The sequence below is a fragment of the Coregonus lavaretus genome, assembly GCF_964263955.1.
Source record: "Coregonus lavaretus genome assembly, chromosome: 21".
NCBI lineage: Eukaryota > Metazoa > Chordata > Actinopteri > Salmoniformes > Salmonidae > Coregonus > Coregonus lavaretus.
The window spans coordinates 22,634,730-22,650,480 of NC_140008.1; the positions used below are offsets into that span (position 1 = coordinate 22,634,730).

Genomic DNA, 15,751 nt, shown 5'->3' on the forward strand with positions numbered 1-15,751 from the left:
AAGACAAATATTTGTGGAGAAAAAGTTGGAATTGCCCCTTCTTTCAAGAATCCTGTAATTTATGATGGTGCTCCATCATCCTACTACTAAGTACTCCTATTGAGATGAAGACTGGGCAGAAAAAGAGAAGGAATGAGCCTGATCCCTGTGTCTCATGTCTTATATACATAGAGAAAGAGGAGATGGGAAACACAGAGAAAGCAGGGAGAACAGGCAGCTGTTGTTGTTAGAACAGTCTTCCCACCTTGTGGTAGCACAGTGAACTGTAGTCGCCTGCATGAGAGCGTGAGCGAGTAAGTTGGGAGAGAGTGACACAGAGAGAGATGGAATGAGAGTGCGAGAGAGAGAGAGAAAGGGTGAGAGAGAGAGAGAGAGAGAGAGAGAGAGAGAGAGAGAGAGAGAGAGAGAGAGAGAGAGAGAGAGAGAGAGAGAGAGAGAGAGAGAGAGAGAGAGAGAGAGAGAGAGAGAGAGAGAGAGAGAGAGAGAGAGGGAGTTTAAACCAAGAGCTATGTTTTGGGACAAGCTAATCTGCCAGAGAGCAGTGTGAGGATCGGAGCGCATTGTGTGAGCGAGTGTGCGGGGGACAGATAAGGGAACAAGCCCGCCAGCCTGACTGCTTGTTTTAATGTGCTGACTCTGGGGAGATAAAAAAAATTGACTCTTCAGTTGTGTGCCGAGACCCTGGGCACAAGCTCCACATCCACCAGAGGTGTACCAAAACAGGGGGAAAAGGGGACAAAAATCTGACACAAAAGAAATTATAGAGGATTTTTTCCTATTTTTTAATTGATTAATTTTTTCTTTCTTTTTTCCTGGGACTGACTCTCATTTCCAGTAGAAAGAGGGAGAAAATCACTGAAAGGGAACCCTTAGAAAATAAGAAAAGGACGAGAAAAAGCATTGACTACAAGATGTTCGAAATCAGCCGAACACTCAACGCTGCTTTGTTGAGCAATGAGGTAAAGACAAATTGGTTTCGTTTTTTCTCACCTCCCCAGTGTATGTGCTGCCTACCATTCTGTCTTGTGTATTATTGTGTGTGTACATTTCTGTGTAAAGTGTAAAGACGCAGGGTTGATTCATGACCAGAGCTTAGCGTATTAGCCAAGCTCGATGGTTGCTAGTAGAAAAAGGATCACTACGCTTCTCACTCATTCTTGCTTGCAGTAACAAATGGAAGGCTAGGCGGCTGGCTGATTTATGTGACAACTGTTTTATTTCCCCTAATTTCCCCAAAGCAAGGTGGCTATCATTGCTAAGCTTGCTTGAGGAATCGCCGATCATGTGTGTGTGTGCATATGTGTGTGAGCGTGTGATTGTGTGTCTGTGCCTGTGTGTCTGCATGTCTGAGTGTGTGTGATTGTGTGTGTGCATAGTGTACTGTGATTTCCCTCTGCCTCCTCTTCCTCTCTCCCCCTCACTCCCGCTGTCCTTTGCCATTCTGTTTCTGTCCTTCCTACTTTCCTGTTTCTGCTCTTCCTTCCTCTCCCTCTCCCCCTCTCTCTATCTGTGTGTGAGCGTGCACTCTGTGAGCAGCATCTCAAGATGATGGTGAGGTACCCCCAGCTCTCGGGACTAGCCACTGCTGACGGCTCCGTCCCTGAGAGGCTCTCGCCGCTATTTCCCAGGGATCTCCCATCCACCCAGATGGGGTCCAGGTCACTTTTGGTAAGAGGATAGACAGAAATATCTCCATCTCTTAAAACACAAACAGGAGAAAAAATAACAGAGAGAGAGCGAGAAAGAGAGATAGAGAGAGAGAGAGAGAGAGAGAGAGAGAGAGAGAGAGAGAGAGAGAGAGAGCAGTAAATAATAGATCCGTTTAGGAAGATGACTGTATCCCCAGGAATTGTATTAGCAGCTATTAACATGCTTATGTGTGTTCAATTACATCCGCCTACTCTGCCTTAACCCTCTGTCAATCAGTCCGTTATCTTGGGAGTAAGAGCGGCAGAGTGCATGTGCAGTGTGTATGAATTCAGTGTAGCAGGCTCACTGCATGCATAGTTTGCCAATGCCTGCATCTTTATGTGCATTTTCTATGTGTGTGTGTGTGTGTGTGTGTGTGTGTGTGTGTGTGTGTGTGTGTGTGTGTGTGTTGTGTGTGTGTGTGTGTGTGTGTGTGTGTGCGCGCGCTTATGGCTTTATGTGTTGTATGTGCATGAAAATAATGTTACCTCAATATTTATAAACAATGTATTTTTAAACTACATTTGAATCTGAAACAGAGACTAAATTAGAATATGGAAAGTAGTATGTAATATGGTGTCAGGTAATCGTTTTTCATTGAAAAGTGTGGGGTTGGGTACATTCACCATCTTGACACTCGTAACTGGCAGATGTGATGTGCGGCAACTTAGAAATACAGGGCTACTGCAATACACTGAAACCTTGCCACAATGATGAAATACTGTAAGACATTGATGTTACCTTTAATGCCTGATGCTCTGTATGGAGAGAATATAGAAGTATGGATATAGTGTAGTTTATTTGTTTAACATTTTGACATTTTTCTACATAAGAGATTTGTTTAGACATGATACTGATCTGATTTCATTATGTAATGCAGATAGTTGCTCTTGATGGCCATTATGTAAAGCAGGCAACTAAGTAAACCTGAAGTTAAACCATTATGGATATATTAACAGATAAATTCTGTGCGGAATTAGAAGAGGTAGCAGCAATAAAGGTACATTTAGTCTGGTCTTTGAGATAATTTATTCCAGTCTTCATCCTCATTGTTAGAACGTGAGTCTACAGTATGTGCTGTTTCTAATGTAGAGTGTTGTTCAAGGGGAAGAGAGGCATGAGAAAACCCTCACTGGAAATTGTTGAGAGAAAATCCCTTACTCTGTGCATTAAATCGACATGAAACTGTGGGTGTCTAATCTGTGATGGGCTCTCATTCGGCTTCCCTTCAAACAGGCTCAGCTTCCCACCCTAGAGCTTTCCAGAATTTTTCTGAAATTGTTGTAATGCTGACAGCATTGAGGTCTTCCGTTGACTGTACACGAATGCAGAAGAAATGTTTGGTCATCTATAAAGACTTAATGTTCTTATTCACCTGGTAGAACCATCTTATTCACTCATACAGACTATTCTCGCATAGGCTACACAGTCATGCTCACTAGCTGCCTGTGAAGAATCCTAGTTGTACTACAGATGAAATAGACTTAAATTACAGATGAAAAGTAGCTTGATGCTGTAATTTCTCTCTCACATAACAATAGTACCACACAGTGCCTTAATTTCTGCTGAAATTAAAATTGAATAGTAGATTGTAATAATGGATAGTGAGAGGTTATGGCAAGTTATTAAATCAACTCTTTCAAGCCTTTTAATTGCAACACATAAAAAAGCATTTAGCATTTGGGTGAGCTAAAGAACTTGATGTGGATGTTTGTATACATTTTTATGATATCTGATCATGATTATGCAGACCGTTCTAAAGCTATGATTGGAATACGCACAAACCAGGAAGAATGTTTTATCACCCTGTTTCTATGTGACCCTGAAAACCCACAAATACTATTCTACTTCCTGTTAAAATAAATGTGACTACATTAGTTGTATGTAAGTCAGAATATATGAGACGTGACTGGGATTGTGATTACCCTGGTTAAAACAGACCATCGTTACAATGATTAATGGTACCTTCATTAAGCACAGCTAGATCATTTACATACATTAGATACATGTGCTGGAAGAATGTTGAGGCTTTGCTGTTGGAGATCAGGATTATTTTATTATTTTGGTGGATGCGAGGCATACTATTATAATACTAGAGACCAAAATGTTGAGTCCTAGATGTCTGAGATGTGTACAGTGTGTGATCTGCATGATACCACTGTATGGCTATGGCTGTGCTACATTATGATATTATCACAGCAGTAGGATTGACAAAATTGAAATTATGATCTAGCTTAAATCAAAAGCCATAATAAAAAGCTATTATTTTACTGGTATGATACTGATCACCTTCAAGTATATTTAAAGGGAATCCAGTATAGCAAAGTGATAAAGCAAAAGACATCACTTGGTTGAGCAAGATACATACATAGCTAAATGGCTGCAGTCTTGAACAATGTCCCTGGAGTCCAGGCAGCCATTTGTCAGGCTGCAGGGGACCTAGAGAACATTGTGTTTGAAAGGATGTCTAACAACTTCTACTGAGTTCTCTATCAGAACCTAGTGTCTGTTATGTTCTGAATGATGTTAATTTGCGAGCCTGTGATTACTGTCATCATGCAGCTGTTGTTTTTCATAGAATGCTGTGCTTTGTTTGGTAACTCCATTCTTCGGTTCAACAAAAAAAGGTTAGATTTGACTTCAAACTCATTTGATGTATCACCACAACAATCAGAAGCATGGCGAGTAGAGAGGGGATTGTACAGCAATTGGCAAAGGCATATTGGCACCCCCGAGATTGTAAGGGTCATCTCTATTTCACAACAATGATTAGCTCTTTCCATCTGCCGCTTCTATCACTTCCTCCTTCCCTGATTGCAGTGTGTCTCTGGATAATCTACCCCAGGAAATTAGTTAATTTATGCTCAACAACCCTGCCTTTGCTGACGCACAAACAGGTGCAGTATAAAGACAGGCACGTATCATCTCTGAGAGAGGCAGCGCACTGTGCCAAGGAGGTAGAATCACCAGCCTAACTGCGACACAAAATCAAATATTGGATACAAAGGCCATAGATTGATATTGATTAACTGACAGGAGCATCATTTTAGGATTTACTATCTATGAAGAATGAAATTATGAAGTAACCTGGATTTGTTGAATGGTGGATTTGGACCAATATTGAGTGCTAGCGGGCCGGGGCCATCTGCTAGCCCCGGCCCGCTAGCACACGCAATCAACATCCGTGCCTCCTGCTCGTCTGTGCCGTAGCAGCCACCGAAATGCTCCCGAACTCACCTATTGCTGTTCACTGGACCTTATGATCACTCAGCTACACAGCTGATGCCTGCTGGACTGTTCCTTTATACGGTACCCCATCCTGTTTATCTGTTTAGCCTCAGCCCAAACTTTCATCACCATTACCAGCTGTTGTCTTAGCTCTCTCGAATAACACCTGTGATTGCTTTATGCCTCTCTCCAATGTCAATATGCCTTGCCTATTGCTGTTTCGGTTAGTTCTTATTGTACTATTTCACTGTAGAGCCCCCAGTCCCGCTCAACCTGCCTCAGATAGCTCCTTTGTCCCACCCCCCATACACGCGGAGACCGGCTCAATCGGTGCCTCCAGTGATGCTATCTCTTTAATCGTTAACCAACGCTTAGGTTTACCTCCACTGTACTCATATCCTTCCATATCCTTGTCTGTACATAATGCCCTGAATCTATTCTACAACGCCTGGAAATCTGCCCCTTTTATTTTCTGTACCCAACGCACTAGAAGACCAGTTCTTAAAGCCTTTAGCCTTATCCTTATTCTATTCCTCCTCTGTTCCTCTGGTGATGTAGAGGTTAACCCAGGCCCTGTAGCCCCCAGTATCACTCCTACTCCCCAGGCGCTATCATTTGTTGACTTCTGTAACCATAAAAGCCTTGGTTTCTTGCATGTTAACATCAGAAGCCTCCTCCCTAAGTTTGAGTTATTCACTGTGTTAGCACACTCCGCCAACCCTGATGTTCTTGCAGTGTCTGAATCCTGGCTTAGGAAGGCCACCAAAAATTCAGAAATTGCAATCTACTGTAGAGATAGCCTGCAGAGCTCTATCATACTATCCAGGTCTGTGCCCAAACAGTTTGAGCTTCTACTTCTAAATATCCACCTTTCCAGGAACAAGTCTCTCACTGTTGCCGCTTGCTACAGACCCCCCTCAGACCCCAGCTGTGCCCTGGACACCATATGTGAATTGATTGCCCCCCATCTATCCTCAGAGTTCGTACTGCTTGGTGACCTAAACTGGGATATGCTTAACTCCCCGGCCGTCCTACAATCTAAACTAGATGCCCTCAATCTCACACACATTTTCAAGGAACCTACCAGGTACAACCCTAAATCCGTAAACATGGGCACCCTCATAGATATCATCCTGACTAATTTACCCTCTAAATACACCTCCGCTGTCTTCAACGAGGATCTCAGCGATCACTGCCTCATTGCCTACGTCCGTAATGGGTCCGCGGTCAAACAACCACCCCTCATCACTGTCAAACGCTCCCTAAAACACTTTAGCGAGCAGGCCTTTCTAATTGACCTGGCCCAGGTATCCTGGATGGATATTGACCTCATTCCGTCAGTAGAGGATGCCTGGTTGTTCTTTAAAAGTACATTCCTCTCCATCTTAAATAAGCATGCCCCATTCAAAAAATTCAGAACTAAGAACAGATATAGCCCCTGGTTCACCCCAGACTTGACTACCCTTGACCAGCACAAAAACATCCTGTGGCGTACTGCATTAGCATCGAAAAGCCCCCGCGATATGCAACTTTTCAGGGAAGTCAGGAACCAATATACACAATCAGTTAGGAAAGCAAAGGCTAGCTTTTTCAAACAGAAATGTGCATCCTGTAGCACTAACTCCAAAAGGTTTTGGGACACTGTAAAGTCCATGGAGAATAAGGGCACCTCCTCCCAGCTACCCACTGCACTGAGGCTAGGAAACACTGTCACCACCGATAAATCTACGATAATTGAGAATTTCAACAAGCAATTTGCTACGGCTGGCCATGCTTTCCACCTGGCTACCCCTACCCCAGCCACCAGCTCTGCACCCCCCGCTTCTCCTTCACCTAAATTCAGACAGCTGATGTTCTGAAAGAGCTGCAAAATCTGGACCCCTACAAATCAGCTGGGCTAGACAATCTGGACCCTTTCTTTCTAAAATTAGCCGCCTGAAATTGTCACAACCACTATTACTAGCCTGTTCAACCTCTCTTTTGTATCGTCTGAGATCCCCAGAGATTGGAAAGCTGCCGCGGTCATCCCCCTCTTCAAAGGGGGTGACACTCTAGATTCAAACTGTTACAGACCTATATCCATGCCCTGCCTTTCGAAAGTATTTGAAAGCCAAGTTAACAAACAGATCACCGACCATTTCGAATCCCACCGTACCTTCTCCGCTATGCAATCTGGTTTCCGAGCTGGTCATGGGTGCACCTCAGCCATGCTCAAAGTCCTAAACAATATTATAACCGCAATCGATAAAAGACAGTACTGTGCAGTCATCTTCATCGACCTGGCCAAGGCTTTAGACTCTGTCAATCACCGCATTCTTATTTGCAGACTAAATAGCCTTGGTTTCTCAAATGACTGCCTCGCCTTGTTCACCAACTACTTCTCAAATAGGGTTCAATGTGTCAAATCGGAGGGCCTGTTGTCTGGACCTCTGGCAGTCTCTATGGGGGTGCCACAGGGTTCAATTCTCGGGCCGACTCTATTCTCTGTGTATATCAATGATGTCGCTCTTGCTGCTGGTGACTCTCAGATCCACCTCTACGCAGACGACATCATTTTGTATACATCTGGCCCTTCATTGGACACTGTGTTAACAAACCTCCAAACGAGCTTCAATGCCATACAACACTCCTTCCGTAGCCTCCAACTGCTCTTAAACGTTAGTAAAACTAATTGCATGCTCTTCAATTGAACGCTGCTTGCACCCGCCCGCCCGACTAGAATCACTACTCTCGGCGGGTCTGACTTAGAATATGTGGACAACTACAAATACCTAGGTATCTGGTTAGACCGTAAACTATCCTTCCAGACTCACATTAAGCATCTCCAATCCAAAGTTAAATCTAGAATCTGCTTCCTATTTCGCAACAAAGCCTCCTTCACTCATGCTGCCAAACATGCCCTTGTAAAACTGACTATCCTACCGATCCTTGACTTCGGTGATGTAATTTACAAAATAGCCTCCAACACTAATCAGCAAATTGGATGTAGTCTATCACAGTGCCATCCGTTTTGTCACCAAAGCCCCATATACTACCCACCATTGTGACCTGTACGCTCTCGTTGGCTGGCCCTCACTACATATTCGTCGCCAAACCCACTGGCTCCAGGTCATCTATAAATCACTGCTAGGCAAATCCCCGCCTTATCTTAGCTCATTGGTCCCATAGCAACACCCACCCGTAGTATGCGCTCCAGCAGGTATATCTCACTGGTCATCCCCAAAGCCAACACCTCCTTTGGCCGCCATTCCTTCCAGTTCTCTGCTGCCAATGACTGGAACGAACTGCAAAAATCTCTGAAGCTGGAGACTCTTATCTCCCTCACTAACTTTAAGCATCAGTTGTCAGAGCAGCTTACCGATCACTGCACCTGTACACAGCCCATCTGTAATTAGTCCACCCAACTACCTCATCCCCATATTGTTATTTATTTTGCTCATTTGCACCCCAGTATCTCTATTTGCGCATCGTCTTCTGCACATCTATTACTCCAGTGTTAATACGAGTGTTAATACTAAATAGTAATTATTTTGCACTATGGCCTATTTATTGCCTTACCTCCATAACTTACTATATTTGCACACACTGTATATAGATTTTCTATTGTGTTTTTGACTGTACGTTTTGTTTATCCCATATGTAACTCTGTGTTGTTGTTGTTTTTATCGCACTGCTTTGCTTTATCTTGGCCAGGTCACAGTTGTAAATGAGAACTTGTTCTCAACTGGCTTACCTGGTTAAATTAAGGTGAAATAAAACAAATTATAAAAATATAAATAAAATATCTAAGATATCCCAATTCATAACATGCAAATACCAACATGAATCATTGAACCAGATTTAGATTCTTTGAAAACACAGCAGAATGAGTAAGAAAGAGCCAAGACACACGACTACTCAGTGAAAATAAAGGAGCACTTCCTTTTTCAGCAGAGGTACGAGAACTTTGCTCAATCATCAGGATGGCACACGAAAGTGCTATTTATCATGCAGGTCAATCAGCGGTCACCTGCACACAGCTGCAAGAGAACAGCCCATCTCACACTGCAGTACAACTGTTAAATACATATAGGCTGTAGAAGCTCTTATCATAGATTATTGTAGTGTATGTCCACAAAAAAGGATGTTAGAGAATATGTTGAGGGAATATACTATGCTACTTGAATAGTTACATGCTTGCTACATCCTAATTACGACCATAAAGAAACAATAGCTGTTGGGTGGCCTGTGTGGCATAGGGTATGCTTTGTCAGCTTCTTGTAAAGAACCCAGTAAAGATCCAATGAATGCCAATTACCCTGACCGTGTCAAGTCAGTGCCATCATATAACAATTAATTTCGGATATCACACATTAAAAGGGGTCATTGTCTGTTGTAGGTTACAATTCATGGGCTACTTTCCCAGTCACCCTGCATGATTCTCTCGTTCCTGAGATGGGTGTGGTAGCTACTGTACTGTGTGTGCCTGCAAGCAAGGCAGGGCCAGGAGGGCAGGCTGGCAGTGCCACACCAAGAGGGGGCCAGTGCTGCATGGGGGGGCCTGGTGAGCAGCAGCTGAGCCAGAGTCCCGCTGGGAACCGTTACTGCTGAGTGGAGCAGGTGTCTCCAGCCAGGCAAAGAGCTTCCCTAAGCCAGAGGAGAAGAGAGGAGGCAGGGCCGGCCATGACTCTGTGTGCCCCGCAGAGGACAGGTGGCCCACTCTCTCTCTCTCTCTCTCTCTCTTTCTCCTATTGTGTATCTTGTCTGCAGAGTGACCACATTAGCATGTTAGCTAGCAATGTCGCTGTCCATGGCGCTGAAGTACCAGATGGATATACAGTGCCTTCAGAAAGTATTCACACCCCTTGACTTTTTCCACATTTTGTTGTGTTACAGCCTGAATTTAAAATGGATTAAATTGAGACTTTGTGTCTCTGAACTACACAAATAGTTTTTTACAAATGTTTGAAAAATAGAAATATGAAATGTCTTGAGTCAAGAAGAATTCAACCCCTTTGTTATGGCAAATGGTGTTTAACATGATTTTTGAATGACTACCTCATCTCTGTACCCCACACATTCAATTATATGTAAGGTCCCTCAGTCGAGCATTGAATTTCAAACACAGATTCAACCACAAACACCAGGGAGTTTTTCCAATACCTCGCAAAGAAGAGCAGACATATCCCTTTGAGCATGGTGAAATTATTATTTACACTTTGGATGGTGTATCAATAGACCCAGTCACTACAAAGATACAGGCGTCCTTACTAACTCAGTTGCCGGAGAGGAAAGAAACCGTTCAGGGATTTCACCATGAGGCCAATGGTGACTTTAAAACAGTTCGAGTTTAATGGCTGTGATATGAGAAAACTGAGGATGGATCAACAACATTGTAGCTACTCCACAATATTAACCAGAGTGAAAAGAAGGAAGCTTGTACAGAATAGAAATATTCCAAAACATGCATCCTGTTTGCAATAAGGCACTAAACTAAAACGGCAAAAAATGTGGCAAAGAAATTAACTTTATGTCCTGAATACAAAGCGTTATGTTTGGGGTGGCTGCATCATGTTATGGGTATGCTTGTCATCGGCAAGGACTAGGGAGTTATTTTTTAGCATAAAAAGAAACGGAATAGAGCTAAGCACAGGCAAAATCCTAGAGGAAAACATGGTTCAGTCTGCTTTCCAACAGACACTGGGAGACAAATTCACATTTTAGCAGGACAATAACCTAAAACACAAGGCCAAATATGTACTGGAGTTGCTTACCAAGACGACATTAAATGTTCCTGAGTTGCCTAGTTACAGTTCTGACTTAAATCGGCTTGAAAATCTATGGCAAGACTTGAAAATAGCTTTCTAGCAATGATCAACTTGACAGAGTTTCAAGGATTAAAAAAATAACAATGTGCAAATATTGTACAATCCAGGTGTGCAAAGCTATTAGAGACTTACCCAGAAAGACTCACAGCTGTAATCGCTGCCAAAGATATACAAAAAAAAAATGTATGCACGCATGACTGTAAGTCGCTTTGGATAAAAGCGTCTGCTAAATGGCATATTATTATTATATTATATTATTATTATATTATGATTCTAACATGTATTGACTCAGGGGTGTGAATACTTATTTAAATTAGATATTTCTGTATTTCCTTTTCAATATATTTGCAAAGACTTCGAAAAACATGTTTTCACTTTGTCATTATGAGGTATTGTGTGTAGATGGGTGAGAAAAAAATATATTTAATCCATTTTGAATTCAGGCTGTAACACAACAAAATGAATACCTTCTGAAGGCACTGTACAAGGGGAGGTGGTTGTGATCCATAAAACATAGCCACCCAAAAGAAACAGCTGAAGCTTACACCCAGCTAACGGTCAGCTTTCTGGATACACGTACCCTGACCTGGAAGTAACAGCCTGTGATTTCCCCCGTAGAGAGGCGAATGGTAAGGTTTCCGAGGAGAAGCCACTCACGTTGCTCTGTGCGCGTACGTGACAGGGGTCTATTTATCGACTGAGAGTTGCATGTGATTATGTTGCTGCGAAAATGAACATCTGAACAGTGTAATTGTGAACAGTGAAAACTTTGTAGTAGAAATAAAAGCTTTCATTTGAAGACAGCAGTGCCAAGAAAAGACTGCAGAGAAAACACAGAAGATGATGATAGCTTGAAAACCATGACTTTGAGAAAAAAAATTTTACTTTGACCGTTATGTAAGAGCGCTTAACAAATGCTTTTTCCTCTTATAACCCCAAAGAGCACTTCTATTGTGTTGATTAAACCAGCATTTAATTTTAGAGCCACATTTATATACTGTATGCTTACTGTGACCATTGTTTTATATCAAATCACAGTTATTTCACTGCTTTTAACAGAGTAATTAGAAAAGGAACCATGTTGAATAGTTTGGAGGAAAATTGCCTGAGAGCAAGGTTGACCGTTTTCAGTCAACTGTTTCCATACACTCACTTCCAGCCATTACAAAGGAGGCATTACCCAGCTTGAGCCCCACTGACCAGTGTAGTTATATTGTAATCTCTCTTAGCTGACTGGGCTCAAAATAGCAATAACAATAACAATGACCATTATGCTAAAGTCAAGATTATCTCCTCACAAAAGACACATTCTACCTTTTCTGGAGATAAAATCCAAGTTTCTATTATTTAAAAAAAAACACATTAAGACGCATAAAAATATGTCAAAAAAAGGCCAGTCAAATGGCTGCACCTGCTATTCGAGAGCCATCAGTATCGGGCCGCCATCTTAAAAACTGAGATTAGAGAATGCTTTAGCTCACAGCTTACTGCCTTTTGGTAGGAAGTGACAAATGTGGGCAACACTTGAGCGTTGGCTGTGGCCGAATCATGACATCTTAACGAACAATGCTGTTTTCCAGAATTTATAGTTTCTTAGCCGATGCCTTTTATTGATTTACTAATTGTTTAGGAGCTATAAAAGTGATGGCTGTTGTCATGAATAAATGATATGTGCCTGACGTGTGCATTACTGAGGGAAACCTGCGAGGCCAGGCATTACTTCCTTAGAGACATAGCGGTTCTCTTCACAGCCCTGGGAAAGCATCATCCCCAGTAGTTTTCCAAGCCATTAATAATGAATCCTTTCTAACAGCAGCATTCAGGTTTAGATGGCTGGGACATCAGTGACAAGACTAAAATAACCCAATTTAAAGCAGGAGAAAAGCATATTTATGTATGGTAATTATTCCTTAAGGTATCCTTCTTTGCTGCTCACTCCATTCTTGATTTCTTTACTCTCCCTATCTCATTCTCTTTCCTCCTGAGGGTCTGGGGGGGAGGGGGTAGAAAAAGAGAGGTGGACAGAACACAGAACACTGCGTTCATTCCTTTCATAGCTAAAGTGGTCAAGGGCAGGGAGAAACACAACATACTTTATTAATGCATTGCATTTTATCAAACATAGGTCTACGCCTACCTAAACAGAACATTTTACATTGACCAACAAAAATAAACAGCTAATACAACACATATGAGATAAAGCTATTCGCCAAGCATATATGCTGTTAAACTAAAATATGGCAGAGTAGCATTGTGCACTCGTTTTCCTACTAGCATCTTAAGAAGGAGCAGTAAACCATGAAGTGACATTTAGAAAGATGAAATGTTCAGTGTGGGCATGTTAGAAGGGCTCCAGTGCTCTGAGGCAGGCTGGCAGCACAGCGAAGGGCTAGGGCCAGGCAGGAGAATGCGTCCCCTCTCTGAGGGGAGGTGCTGATTAAAGCCCCAGCCAGATGGACCGCAGCGGTCACCCTCAGAGCGTGGAGGTACCCCAACTGGGATCAAACACAGAGCAGGCTGCCCCACAGCCAACCACTACACCACCATGACAGCACTCACCACACACAGTGGCAACACAGACGCCAATAGCGACGAGGGGCAACACTGGTAATGACAAGGGGAGCCGGCAATGTATTGTTGCGGTTGAATGTCATTTATCAAGTGGCAACACCTCTGTAATCCAAATGGACAGTAATCCATAATCTCCTGCTGTGACTGCACCCTCTGTGCCAGAATACATGTCAACCATGGAAACCCCTCTGTGCAATTTTACAGCCCTCTCATTTCTGTTAAAGGTTATGGGGGCCTCAGTCCTTGCTCGCAAACAAAGGTAGTTATATGTACATATGCTTATTCTACAATGGTATTTTTTGAATTATACTTCAGATGTAGGCTCCCTTCAGTATTTATGAAACACTTTCCTTTGGCACGGCCACTGCTTCTAGCACCGCTATTGAATTGTAATAACTGTCTTAATACTGCATTTTGTGATAAAGGTGGCCATCTCTCCATATATAGAGTATGTGGTTTTCTCCCGTCACATTCTGTTCCACAGACAGGAATATCTTACGCAGTTAGACAAGCCATGCCACTTCTCAATTGCTCCATTTATATAAAATGGATTTGAGTTCAAGGGAATGACAAACGCCTGTGACAAATATAGCACAGCCTTGTCCTGAAGTCGCCATGAAGAATTCATTTCTTGTTGAGAAGTTTCTCTTAGGTGGTGACATGAGCATGAGTTGAAATGACCGTGATTCATGTACAATGACATGGAAAGATAGGTATTTACAGGATAAATGTGTCTCGGGCAGTTAAGGAGCTGATGAGTAAGGATTTGGCAGAATGCTTGTCAGTCATCTTAAACATCAAAGATAACAAAAGCCAGTCCCGAGGGACAACTACTGCTGTCCTAGGCTAAATGCAGATTTGTAATTGATGCCTGATGTCTCGGAGTAAGCAATGCTGAGTTTGTCACACTGTATCAAGACAAAAGGTCTGACACCAATTTGTTGATTGTTATGGGTGGAGAATGGACTTAAGCCAGAGAATGATCAATCTGAGTTGCACTGCCAGGTGCTGCCAAAACTTCTATACAGGAAGTAAATGGATTCTTCAAGGGCAAATCAAAGAGAGCCAAATAAGCTCCTCCAAATAAGCTCCTAAGAAGACAAACCAGGGTGTCATAAAAAGTAGTTGGTTTGTTTATGATGGAGTTAGGGACATACTGTACTGGGATTTTTCCATGATAGGCTCAGTTCCATGGAAAGTGCATGATGAACATAATTTTTTGGAGGTCTCTCTTTCTCTGCCAGATCAGGCACAAATGGGCTATAAAAGCAAGCAGGGGACGACACTTCCAATCCGGTTAGTGTCCCTAATTGGAAATGCAGAGGTGAGCTGGGAGAGGCCCCCTGTTAAAAAAGCTGAGAGGATCTAACTACAGGCCCAGTGTGACATGGTTGGCTGGTGTTCATTAAAACAAACCGCATTGTGAAAGTTACCATTTCTTTACAGATAACTTTTTTTATTGTTCTGTAAAATCAAAGGGAATTTCAGACAACTTAATACATATATTCATACAAATATATCAATTTGTGATATTTAAAATATGGCACTGAGTACAATACCGGTGGATGAGTCCAAGGATGAACGTAACAAATTCTGAAAAATCTATATTGTGTTTATTGAAAATACATGTTTGGCATTGAGCGCAGAAGATTACATGTACATGGATGAGCGTGACAAATTAAAACTTCTTACAATGTTAACAGTTTTTGACACACATCACACATTTCAGGTGACACCAACACATTGCTACCTTTAAATAAACTTGTGATTATTCAGAGTGAAACATGAGAAAGGTGTGAAGACACTGGATCTAACAGTTAGATTGCTCTGACTTAGATGAAGTTGATTCTATAAGACTGTCTGCTGCATGTCTAGTTTCATACTAGCTACATACAGAAGAGATATTATCTTACAATGTTGCTACATCTAAGTGTAATATCAAATTGTGTGTTCGTGTGTGTGGTGAGAGAGAGAGAGAGAGAGAGAGAGAGAGAGAGAGAGAGAGAGAGAGAGAGAGAGAGAGAGAGAGAGAGAGAGAGAGAGGGGGGGGGGGGGGAGATCACCCACACAGTGTGTATGTGTGCAGTCAGCAGTGGAAATCCTTAAAATTCTTAGTTGAAATTCAAGTCAGCATTGAGGACGGGCCTCAATTTTCAGCAGCAGAAAAAAACATTCACTGGATGTTAATCCGTGGAGTGGTTTTGAGAGGGAGGGGTTTGGGGTGAGTAGGGAGGGCAGGAGAGAGCAGGCGCAGTTCATGACAATTAGCCCGATTCTGGTCTCAAAATTAGCAGGCTTTCAGCAGAGGCAGGAGCCATGCTGGTGGGGCTCTATAATTGGGGCTACAGCAATCGGTGCGTCAGGTCAGAGGTACTTCAGGAGGGTGGGTGAGAGAGAGTGTCAGTACCTATCCAGGCAGAGACAATCAATGAGATGGGCTTTACATTGCTGACTGT

At 42.5% G+C, this 15,751-nt stretch overlaps 1 protein-coding gene across 7 annotated transcripts in view; it reads left to right on the top strand.

Annotated features, from left to right (window-relative positions):
- Positions 1 to 911: 911 nt before the first annotated feature.
- elavl4 (ELAV like neuron-specific RNA binding protein 4) overlaps positions 912 to 15,751 on the top strand; it is a gene marked incomplete at both ends in the record, with an annotated part of 89,310 nt that continues 74,470 nt past the window's right edge. For 3 of the 7 annotated variants that reach the window (XM_084186372.1, XM_084186374.1, XM_084186375.1), the window contains 2 exons: positions 912 to 959; positions 1,537 to 1,668. In XM_084186372.1, coding sequence (XP_084042498.1) covers positions 912 to 959; positions 1,537 to 1,668 — 180 coding nt within the window. Of the gene's footprint in view, positions 960 to 1,533; positions 1,669 to 15,751 lie in introns of all 7 variants that reach the window. The other 4 variants (XM_084186376.1, XM_084186368.1, XM_084186367.1 and 1 more) reach the window with 2 other exon arrangements.